This window comes from Lampetra planeri, chromosome 21, assembly GCF_965212315.1.
Source record: "Lampetra planeri chromosome 21, kcLamPlan1.2.h2, whole genome shotgun sequence".
Taxonomy (NCBI): domain Eukaryota; kingdom Metazoa; phylum Chordata; class Hyperoartia; order Petromyzontiformes; family Petromyzontidae; genus Lampetra; species Lampetra planeri.
Genome location: NC_136127.1, coordinates 13577093 through 13589192, shown reverse-complemented (window position 1 = coordinate 13589192; position 12100 = coordinate 13577093). Strand labels below are relative to the sequence as shown.

At 43.2% G+C, this 12100-nt stretch overlaps 1 protein-coding gene across 2 annotated transcripts in view; it reads right to left on the bottom strand.

Moving 5' to 3' along the window:
* Positions 1-1954: 1954 nt before the first annotated feature.
* Positions 1955-12100, bottom strand: part of LOC144724757 (neuropilin-2-like) — a 28309-nt gene continuing 18163 nt past the window's right edge. Inside the window, exons 12-18 of one of the 2 annotated variants that reach the window (XM_078604145.1) lie at positions 11548-11637; positions 10978-11016; positions 10261-10488; positions 9470-9762; positions 6578-6674; positions 6234-6272; positions 1955-4938 (exon numbers count right to left, since the gene is read on the bottom strand). In XM_078604145.1, the coding sequence (XP_078460271.1) occupies positions 4637-4938; positions 6234-6272; positions 6578-6674; positions 9470-9762; positions 10261-10488; positions 10978-11016; positions 11548-11637 (1088 nt within the window). In that variant the 3' untranslated portion in view covers positions 1955-4636. The remainder of the gene's footprint in view (positions 4939-6233; positions 6273-6577; positions 6675-9469; positions 9763-10260; positions 10489-10977; positions 11017-11547; positions 11638-12100) is intronic. The other variant, XM_078604146.1, reaches the window with a different exon arrangement.

Here is a 12100-nt window from a genome sequence, read left to right as displayed (position 1 = left end):
CTTTTTGTTGAAAAATAAAGCTGTGAAAATGTAGCTTATTTTGGCTAAAGCCGACACAGTATGCCCATTTACTTTTTTATAATCGTAAATTTAATGGGGGAAATTCCCCACGTTTTTTATGTAATATATAGGATACTAAGGCTAAACACAACCGATGAATGCACTTTTGTTGAAAAATAAAGTTATAAAATTTTTGCCAATTTTGGCCAAAAACGGCATAGTATGCAGATATATATTTTTGGGACATGAACATTTAATGTTCCACTTTTAATCTAATACATAGCATACTAAGGGTAAATACAATGGAGGGATGAACTTTTTCTTGAAAAATAAAGCTGTATATTTTATCTAAAAAGGGCATAATATGCCGATATCCTTTTTTTAATGCAATATATAGCATACTGAGGCAGAACAACCGAGGAATACAATTTTTGTCGAAAAATAAAGCTGTGAAATTTTGGCTCATTTTGGCTAAACATGGCATAGGTTAGTGTGCAGATTTGATATTTTTTACTTGAAAATGTCATCATGAAATGTCCCACTTTTAATCTAAATTAGAATACTAACCCTAACTCTTACCCCAACCCAAACCCTAACTCTAACCCCTAACTCTAACCCCTAACCTAAGTTGGTGTGGTGTCTGCGATTTCTGTGTGGAGCGACTGCGTGTGCAAGCTGAGTCCCGGGGGAGCGGTGGGGGAACGCGCAGGAGAGTGAACGCGGGGTGGTGATCGCGGCATCCGCTACCACGTTTGCGCAAGGCGTGGGCGTGCGCGTTAACAGTTAATCGCATGCAGGTGGAAGCGTGCGGTCCCTGCAGCTGATGGTTAATCGCTCGCGGCCTCTTTGTTAGCGACGAACATGTCTCTCAGAGAGGGTGTTAGCGCGGGGGGCCCCGTCACTGTCGGCGGGGGCCCAACAGGAGCCGACTGATGCGGTGGAGGAGGGATCGGAACGGGCGGACGTCGTGCCCCACCTGCCCAGCGAGGGCGGCGGGATGGACGTCAGTTAGGTTATTTAGCGAGCGTCCATGTTGGTTAGATTATTTCGCGGGCGTCCATTTTATTTAGGTTATTGAGGCGGGCGTCCATGTTCGTTAAGTAATTTAGCAGGGATCCATATTGATTAAGTCATTTATCGGGCGTCCATATTGGTTTTTTCGCTAGCGTCCATGTTGGTGAAGGAATTTAGCGGACGTCTATATTGGTTAAGTATTTTATCGAGCGTCCATGTTGGTTAAGTTATTTAGCGATCGCCCATGTTGGACGTTCATATTGGTTAAGTTATTTTCACGGGCATCCATTTTGGTTAGGTTATTTAAAGGGCATGCATAGATGTTCAGGTCAATTCCTACCTCTATGACCACCAGAGGTTACGGGACGAGGCCAAGAACCGACTGGCCTCTCGGGATGGAAGGTCGTCCCCGCTGGTGAAGTGATAGGCCGCTGGTTTAGACAGAAGGCCTATTGCCCAAAACGTTGCCTGAATGTGTTGTTCTTTGTTAACGGTTCAGGTTTTTTACGAATGTGTTAGGTTTGTTGATGTTAATTGCGTTCGTGCACCGCTGCCAAGGCAAGCTTCACCCCATGACGCCAAAAGGCGCACAGTTCAAAGACAACGTGCTATCAAAGTAATAAGAGCTCGGGGTAAGCATCTACATCATGCGCCTTTTGGCGTCATCTGGTCGAACACCGTATGAGACGAGGCTCTAAGGAAAGCTGTCTTTGGTGTGGACCAATTAGTTTCAAGGACACTGCATAAATTATAAGAGTATTGTTTTTTGTTTGCATTTTGACTGCAAGTATTGTGGTTAATGTAAACATGATTCCTTGCCAAATGTGTCAGTTTTGTTGCCAGAAAAAGGGGAAAACCTCTATTAGTATAAGAACCCATTCTTGCGTAAAACTGCGCCCTCATGTGTTCCTGCTTCTAAGGACAGACTCAACAAAATATGTCACCGAATCTGTTTATTAAAACATCATTGTACCACTTTTAACTTCATCAATACACATACTGTAATTCAGTGTGGGAAACGAGAGGGATGCAAAATGGTATTTCTTAAGGCAAACATCACACTCATGGCAAGGACTTGTTAAAGCATTAAAGAGCAGTTATTTTGCATTACATTAGAGACTAATTTAAAATATGCATACAATATGACAGAAACTTGGCCAACCACACAAACACATCTGTGTACAGTTACACTTTTGTATAGTGTCAGGGCTGGAAATGGGGAGGAAATTATTCGAACTCATCAAAGGTGAGCAGAGCAATGCAAAAATGTTATACCCGCGTTTGAGAGGACCCTCCAGATACAGTTCTATATTACAGGGCTTATACAGACTTTCAATGAGGCCATTACCCATAAAGAACCTTCATCCAATACAGAACCCTCATTAATCTGATAAAGAACCCTCGTATCTACAATTCTTACTTTTAGCATGTTTTGTGTTACGTTGTTTAATGGCCATTGCTAATGCACTCTGTAATTTACAATTGGTCATCTGTTGACAGACATTTTTATCGCAACTCTCCATGTGTTTGGCCTCAATTCTAAACTGTAACATTGCTGCACAACTTTGTTCAATTGTATTAGCGATTTTTCACTAAATCTTTACACCTCTTAATACTATGTTATGCATCAACCTGGTTATTCTATCTCATAACTTACACATTACATTATACATAACTAATTTAAGATTACTTATGGCATTGCACAGTTTCTAAAACTTACAATATGTACACAAAAACTTTATACAAATTACGATATTTATACTATCCTATGTATTGTTGTATAGCTGTTTATCTTTCTTGACGGGGCTGCAGCTTAGAAGCGCCGCCTACTCCACATGGCCAAGTGGCCTTTAGTCCCGGGCACTGATTGGCTTGGAGCCATTCTAGATTTGAAGTTTTCGTGACTGCAAGGATCCATACTCTTTGGTTATTTCGGTAAAGTCACATAGGTAAAATATATATTCGAAATAACATTTATTTTTTACCTACGTGACTTTAACCGAAAGAACCAAAGAGTATGGCTTGGAGCCATGGGTAGTAAACTCACATGGCTGGTGCTATGTATGACATCACAGTCAGAAGTGAGTGACGTCGGCACGCCGTGCCCCACATCACGTGCTACAGGTAATAAAGATTCCTCGCGGAATGCAGTGGGGTTCAAAATTTCACTCACACCTTGGCGTTCCAGCCCATTTCAACCTCTGTATAGTATACCTACTTTATGTAAATATGTGGTAGCAAATTCATATTTAATTTTCTTGGCAATCTATCATGAGCTTGTAATCAATTACAAATATGAATTTAGCATCTACATTGAGAAAAATCACATCTTGTGACCATGGTAGTGGATCACAAAGCTGGACTCCTTTCGGGGGGGGGGTCATATTTCCCGATTATAGGAGATGTCTGGCAACCTGCAAATAATACATCATTGTTAAAGTTTCATTATGTTTACACATAACTGACGTGCAAAATGGTATATACAAAATCACTACATTTACTGTCCAGTTTAATCAGTCACCATGAAGCAGAGGTGGAAGGCCGATTCTTAAAGCCATGAAACAGGCCGATTTTCACAGACTTGAAACATTTTTTGGCCAAATAAATGCAAACTAAAAATAAAAACGAAAATTAGCGCAAGGGAGCCCTAGCTAAGCATGTGGATGCACCGCGTTGATCAATGGTACACTGAACTGTTAGGACTAATTTTTGTGGTTAGTTTGTTGTCCTTCCCTCGCACATCCGTTTAGCACGGTTGTCTATGTACGGCGTGAAAGTAGTTCAACATACATACTGATGCGCTACGGTTGTATTGACTGCATCACATTGGTCGGGGTGAGCATCGTACACTTCCTCCTCTGAATCAGCACAATTAGTGCACAAATGCCATTTCATCTTTTAATTATATTGCCTTCAAATTCTGGCTATCCCGAGTCCAGATTTGTGAGGTTTTACTCTCAAATTTAAATTTTACAAGGTAATGCGTGAATGACGACAGTTATATCGTGCAACAGGATCCTTCATACATCGTCAAAATGACCTAATATGCTGCTTCTATAAAACTTTATTTTGACAAATTACACAGAAATTATAAATAACAATGGATTACATGCCAATTTTCACTTTAAATATATACAGTTGTATTCACGTATGCAAACAAAAAGCATGGCACGTAAAAATGTACAGAGAAAAATATTTGTGGTCATTCACGACTTTCATGCACATAGGGCCACGTGTCATTGCTTGCGACGATGCGGCAGTTGCCACTGTGTCAGCCTCTGTCTTCGTGGCCCAGTATCTACGGTGTCTGATTTGGAGATGGAAATTCGCTCTTTCAGTTGCACAGGTTAACAGTTTGGATTCCCTAGATGCCAAAATATGACAGTCTGTCAAGACATTGTCTTTTTTAATTGCATATGGCAGAAGCATAATCACACTTGACAAGATGACTAGATTCGGTCAACAAGCATCGAGTTGGCCTTTGCTACATAACAGTAAAACTTCGTACTTTGCAAGTTTCTTGCCAAATCTTCTTTAATAATATGAATCAGGTTTGGCTTTAGATTCGAGTTCCAATTGAAAATGTAAAGAGAGGACCTCTGAAGCTGATGTATCGAATGCATCACGCCTCAGAAGACATCTTGTGCTGTCCGTTAGACTTGTCTTCAAACCTGGCTCCATTACACAGCTCAAAGGCATATGCATCGAGGGTGGCGGCGGGCGCCGCTCTGTAGCCCCTCGCCCCGACCGCGCCGATGGAGGCCGCCCTGCGTGCCGGGGCGCAGCACAGCAGCAGGCCGATGCACACGGCGCCCAGGAGCACGCCCATCGTGCTGACGACGATCACCGAGATCAGGATGGGATCCAAGGCTCGGTTCAGGCTGAGTTCAGGGAGTACCGTTCCCTCAGTTTGCATCTGGTCACCTGAAAACGACCGCAGCAATGGCTTAGCCCCTCGCAGGGCACAAATAATGATCAAACCTGTTCAGGTGGCAGTGGTGGATTGCAGTCCCCTGCCTCGTGATCCATGGTTAACGTGTATTAAAGGACTCCACAACAATTCCCACTTTTGTTAGCTCAGTGGTAGAGCGAGCAGTTCGCAATCGGAAGTTTGCAAGTTCAAATCCAAGGGGTTGACTTGGCCTGTCATCCCTCTGGGTTTATAAAATAAGTATCACTTTGTGGGCAAGTGAACAGTGATTGTCCTATGGAGACTCGCCCCCACCATAGAAATAGGAACTTCGACCACTGTTTGTATGAGCAGGGACAGTCTTTTTACTCAATTCGTTAATTCATAAAACAATTATATTTTCAAACATCTTAGGCCAACTAGATATGCAGGTCTTATGTTATTGTGATTGTCTTCATAAATGGTCATGGGCAGAAGACACATCCATTATAATGTATTATTCCAGGATCTCAGCTCTCTACACGTGCGCAGACAAAGCTGCATGAAGTAGCGTTGCATTCTCGTAAGGGTCCTCACATCCATGCCGCTCGTATCCCAACACGTCTATCTGGAGAAAACTTTCTTTACCTGGTGTGGTTTTGAGGTGATATGCATTCATGTTACTGTTTATTAGGACTAAGGAGCCATTGAAAATATAAAATATATCAAAATGTGCACGTGTAATATACTTTCATCTGAAAAACTCCATTGTAAAATAATCGGCTGCAGCAAGTTAACCTTGCAAATGAATTTCGTTCGAACAGTTTTTTTTGTGTTTAGTTTGTTGTCCTTCCCCCACACCTCTGATTAGCAAGGCTGGCTGCGTCAAGTGCGAAAGAAGTTCAACATGCATACATACAACATTACTATGTCACATGCTGAACATTGGGGACTGGAGCTGTCTGGTTTGTCAAAAGAGGCAGGCATTGGTCTTGTTCCTGTGGAACAAACCTTCGGATCTGGCAGCGGGTAGACAGTGCCGAAGAGGTATTGTGATATCAACAGCTTTAGCAATTATGACATTTCAATCTTTTTAATGGTCATGTACAGCTCCAAAAGCCCGTGGTGTATGGAGGAGTGGCTGAACACACGTTACATACACAATTAAGTCTCCTGAGCTCTTAACCTATGCTTTCCTATGTTTTTCACCAATGGCTGTAATGTGAATGTCCCTCCATGTGGTTCTGTATGTAATCACTTTTCTTGGGAATGTCTTCTCCAAAATTACCACGAAGATCAATTCAAATCAATATCTAACCCCGAATGTTACCTGAAGTAGTGTCAGTCTCCACGATGGATATGTGTGGCTCTGCAACACAGACAAGAATGACAGTGACACATGTCGTACACATTTGACACATTGTCGTTGAGAATGGAAAATGTAGCAATGCTGGATTTAACCAAATTCCAAATAGATTAAAAAAATTCCCATAATTATATTTACGAACCTAACCACTTTGTCCAGATATTTCTGTTAATTAAAATAGGACAGACCATATATCATTATTTTATTCAACTAATTTAGAACAAATGCCTAATTTTTGCAATGTGTGCAAGTATAGTAGCTGAATGAATGTGGTCATGGATGCTTGTGGTGTAACAAAGGAGTTTTACTTTGGCAGTCCTCAATCGGTATCTCGAACGCGATTCGGATGTCGTCCACCGCCACGCTGCCCGACGGATGCTCCCCCACCTCCCCCTCCAGAATCACCTGGCACACGCAACGTGACATTCACTGCATGTCATCAACTAACGATCAGTGTCGTGGAGATTATAAAAGAAACAAATACATAAATAGATAAATAAACAGACAAAAACGCCTACTTCCCATTTCCATCCCTACGCATACAGTGATGTGTTGGGATGTGTGTGATGTATTTGTGATATGTGGTAATGCACACCGATGTGCAGGTGATGTGAGGTGAGGTGTAATATGCGGTTATGTAGGGATGTGTGCCGTTGGGATCTGGGTAATATTACCAATATTATTCGTCTTATTAATATTAATGTAGTGCATTTTGTTATTCATCATCGGTTGACTTTTAAACTCTTGATGTAGACAATATAAGTTACGAGTGGTCCAAACCACCCCCAAGGTCTCTCGTAATTTTACAATGCTTCATCATAACAATGCCAAGTCTTAATGGTTGGAGTGATGGCTTTGCGGATCGGTTACTCCGACTACACAATCCGCAAAGCCATCACTCCAACCATTAAGAAGGATCCTGTTGAGGAGCCTTTCAAGACCATCACCTTACCCTACATTGCTGGGGTCACAAAAAAGATCTCCAAAATCCTGATTAAACACAAGATCCAGGTCCGATTCAACACAGTACATAAAATCCGTGATCTGGTACCGTCTGTAAAAGATGTGATTCCAGACATACAGTACCCTGGCGTCTACAAACTAAGTTGCCTCTGTGGTAGCAGTTACATTGGGGAAACCAAACGACACGTCTCAGACCGCATTCGTGAACATAAAGCTGATCTAAAACACGGTAGGACAAACACCTCAGCCGTGGCAGACCACTGTTACAACTCAGTGGGCTCACATGACATTCACTTCTCCAAGACGGAGGTTCTCTGCAAGCCATCTGGCTATCATGAGAGATTCGTTCATGAGGCCATCCACATATACAAACACAGAGACAATTTTAACCGAGAAGATGGATTCAGGCTTAGCAATCATTGGAAGGACGTAATAAACCATTTCGATACACATTAGGGTGAGTTGAATAATACATAGTGTTATATTAAAATGTATAAAGTATAGGGTTGTTTACAGCAATACAGTATATAATTTAATGTTGGGTTTATCTATGGCAGTATATAGTACTGTATATGCTAAGAGAATAAAGTTTAGATGGAAGTATATTATATACTTCTTACGACGTAGAATTGTAATTTATTATTTGTTGTTAGTAACTCAGCTTATTGTAGAGTATAGTAAGTATCAGTTTATATTTTAGTTTTTTATGTAGTTTTTACTTTGGTTTTCTACGTGGTTGTTTGGTAAATGCAGCTACATATCATTAACATTCCTTTCCTTTATTAACGTTGTTCCTTGTGCCCCCCCCGTGGTGCTGTTGATCCTGCATAATGCATGGGCATAATGGGACTTTGAAACCCCTCCGCCCCCCCTCCTACGCATTGCCCATTGGTATGCTAAAATTCCTCTTCATATGCACATTCTTTTGTTAAGGCGCTCCTCCTCGCTACACCTATATAAGCTCCTAGCTTGATAATGTCTCATTCTTCGCCTGAGGACGGCTGCTTGCGTTGTGGCCGAAACGTCGTGAGAATTGTTTTATTATGTTTTATTTTTATTATTTTATTACTTCCCTTCTACGTGACTTTACCGAAAGAACCAAGAAGATGAATCCCTGCAGACACGAAAGCTTTAAATCGAAATGGCTGAAATAAATTTCCACATGATAAGCCACTTCGTTGAGCTAGCATTTGTGGCCATATTGCTTCTGATAAGGAGCTACATAGCTCAGTGAGCCTTACCTGGTAAAATAAAACGTTTAGTTTTTAGGTGCACTTTGAGGGCATGTGAAGCATCAAAGATTCACTGGCAGCAGGTCATGGGCCAAACTCAAGTGCTAAAAGTTGACTGAGATGACTGGCAGATGCACAAACTGTGCTCCCCACTGTGCCAGCTTGCTGAATTTAAGCCGCCTGGCACTCAGCTCATTGTTGTGAGCATCGCCCCTCCGCCCTCCATTGTTGTTGAAGGGTGAGTGCCTCCAACTGCCTAGTAGCTACTTTCACAAGCCTTCTCTACCGAGGCTGATTTTGACACTGCTGGTACCTTTGGCAAGTTCACTCAACTCCATATCCTCCTGTACCATATCAGTCCATTTCTTATTTAGACAGCGTCATGTACGTTAGCCCCCTATATCCGGCCAAACAAAAGCTACTTGGGCACACAGTGGATGAGCATGCGGGCTACATAACCCAGCCAACGCAGTCTCGTCTACTGGAACTCACTGATGGGAATGTGTCCAGATATTCCAGAAAGATCTGGAATTACATGCACAGAGATATACAAAAACAGACTTGCGGCAAGTGCTGTGAGCAAGCGCCTATGAAGACCGGCATGGCACACGAGGGGGTGGGTCACCAGCACCACGCCCAGCCACCTTTGTCTCCCTAGTGGCAATGTTTACACACTAGGTACCCACACATACACTGACATATATACAGACACATACAGCTACACACATAGATACATAAACTAAGACACACAGGATCCAAAGGCCCAGTACATCAAGCAGCCAAATAACACAATCAAAGTTGTAATACATAAATAGTCAACACGTTTCTTGAATGAAGCAAGAGGTTATAAGAGCTTAGGAAGAGAGACAGTAGGAGGGGTGGTTGATGGTGTACCGAGTCCTACAGCATGCAGCCATGCTGTCTGCTCCCTTAGCCAGATTAGTAACGACCGTTCCATGGCAGGTCAGATGACACTGCTTTTGTTGTGAAGAGATTGTTGAGAACCTGGTAAGGGCCGTAGTTGACTGGCAAGACGGCATGTGCCAATCTCCATTCCCGCCCCTGGACACCGGTCAGGCTCCACACCAGCTGCTCCCGCATGCCCATGGGAGTCTGCGTGCGCGTCAGCACTCGCAGCGAGTCCACTCCGGCGCTGGCGGCCAGCGTGTCTCCGTGCAGGCGGTAGCGAAAGGCGAGGCAGCGAGGCTGCGCGTGAGAGGGCAGCGGCACACTGAGCAGGCGTGCTCGCTCACCCGCAGCCCTTCCCAGGGTGTTTATCCACACGCATCCATCTCTATCTGCAGGAGACATGAGGCATGCATTATAAAAACAATGCTGTTTAGAAGGTTTAATCGTATTTTTATGCTCACTCAAAAAACCTTGACACAAATGAATAGTTTGTGTTGTGTATTATATAGTTTTGCATCAAACAGATAGGGTCCTTGCCTATGAACATTTGGTCGTTCACTAGTATGAAGTACGACTGCTTGCTGATGATACAATGAATATTGAATCCAGTCCAGAGTTTACTTGTATTCAACCAATGCTGCTGGGAAAAAAATCACTCCTAAAAGGCCATGTGGTTGATGGGATTTGTACTTTGATCTTTTATAGATATGACAAGAAGACATAGTGTCTACTAACTACGTGACTTTACCGAAAGAACCAAAGCTTAGGATTATTTTGTGTCATTGTTGGTGGCTCTGTGCTCTGCTCCTGGCACTAGCCAACCACCCCAAGTGTGAGTGTGTATACATCTCTCTCCTACATCTGTTTTAAAGCAGAATAACATTTACTGTCATGGTGGATGTCCTCCTCCTCCTCCTCCCCCTCGACTTCTGCATCTCCAAGCAGCCAGTGAAGGTCAGCCTGGTCATCTTGAATCCAGCTGCACATCCCTCCATCCGCGCCCAGATGAAACTCGCAGTTGAATCCGGGGACCCCTGAGCCAGGTCCCCACCCTTCCAGGATGACCCCATCACCATCCTCCCTGTCGTCTTGACTCCTTGCTGGGATGTGGAACTCTGCAATATCCAACGCCAAGTAGATACACCGAAGAGTTACACCGAGTAGATTTTACATGTAGATACACCGCAATGATACATCGAACAGATACACTGAGCAGATACACATAACAGATCCATGGAAAAGATACACCGAATTCACTCACCAAGTAGCTCCACCGATTATATAAACCGGCCAGGTGATTCGGCAGTAGGGAGCAGCATGCAATCAGAAGGTTGCGTGTTCAACTCCTGGTTGGAGGATGATTCAGCCCATTATCCCTCTGGGGTTGATAAGATAAATACCACTTTTTGGGGAGTCAATAGTGGAATGTAGAATTGCCACCACCGGCTCAGGGCAGTAAACAGGAGATGAGAACCGCCTCAATGCTCATTTAGCGGAAATCACTTTGACCTTTGACTTTAGTTGTCACACTTGGTCAGTTAGAAATAAATAATGCTGCTCATTAATGACAAGTAAAACAGCATTACTCACAGGGGCCATCTCACCTGTATAATTTGAAATTGTCTCCACAGCATCATACGTACCTAAAGAAACACATTTGTTCATTACGCATGCACTGTGTGTCACAGGAGCTGCAATGCTACACACAGCACAAAGAAAAGTGTAGGGATGACATTGCCCAATGAGTTCGCCGCTTGTTGCCGAGTTTCTCGGCTTGATTCCAGCAGGCTACCCTGGTTGTGATGGTGGGCTTTTATAATTATAGAATACTCTGCACCGTTCACTTCACAGTGGACGTCAAAAATCACACGACATAATTCGAAGAACAGTCGGTATCACAGTGTGGCAGCATCATGATTGAGATTTTTCCAAGTTTGAAAAGTTACTCGCAAATTACTGAATGGGATAACCACAAAGCTACTGTTTTCCCCAACTGCGAAAATTTGGCAGGGCCCTTCTGAAAAAAGATCCTGGAGATTCAGTGAGGCATTCCTGGAAAAACAAGTGAAATAAACAATAAATTTGCCAACCTCACTTTCTAAGAGTGGTGTCGATGCCGTGTTGTGCGGTCCAGTGAAACTCGGCACTAACCGGTGCCGCCCTCCTCTCCCTACCTGGGTCGTTGTCAAGGCTGTAGGGAGGCTCCAGTCCAGGAGGGCCATCTATCTTTGGCTGACCTGGGTCCACCTCATCCTCACCATTGTCTGACAGGGTTAGTCACAACACAGATGAATACATATTCCAGGACACGCAACCACACGTGAAAGTGACTCTCATTGTATGCGCCAAACCAATACCAAAACCCCATTCAATCTCTAATTAAATTTTTTTTCTCATGGCCACAACCTGCTTGACGTTTCTCTCCCCAAACATGTTTGAAACTGCGTTACATCTCTGTTGCTGGTCAAGGAATGTCAGTTTGTTTTTTTGTGCAAAATGTCTGTTTATCAGCAGCATATCCTAAAATACCCTGAAAAAAATAAGTGTTTACCCACCTACACGGCTGTCGTCACCATTCCAAGTACTCACCAAAAATATCTGCCACTTAAAGAAGTGGCAAAGACAAAGATCCCCGCCACAAGCTTATCAGGCTGTTGAGGCAAGTGCTGTTAGCGAGCTTCTATGAAGACCAACACATCCCACAAGAGGGTGGTGTGGCCAACACCA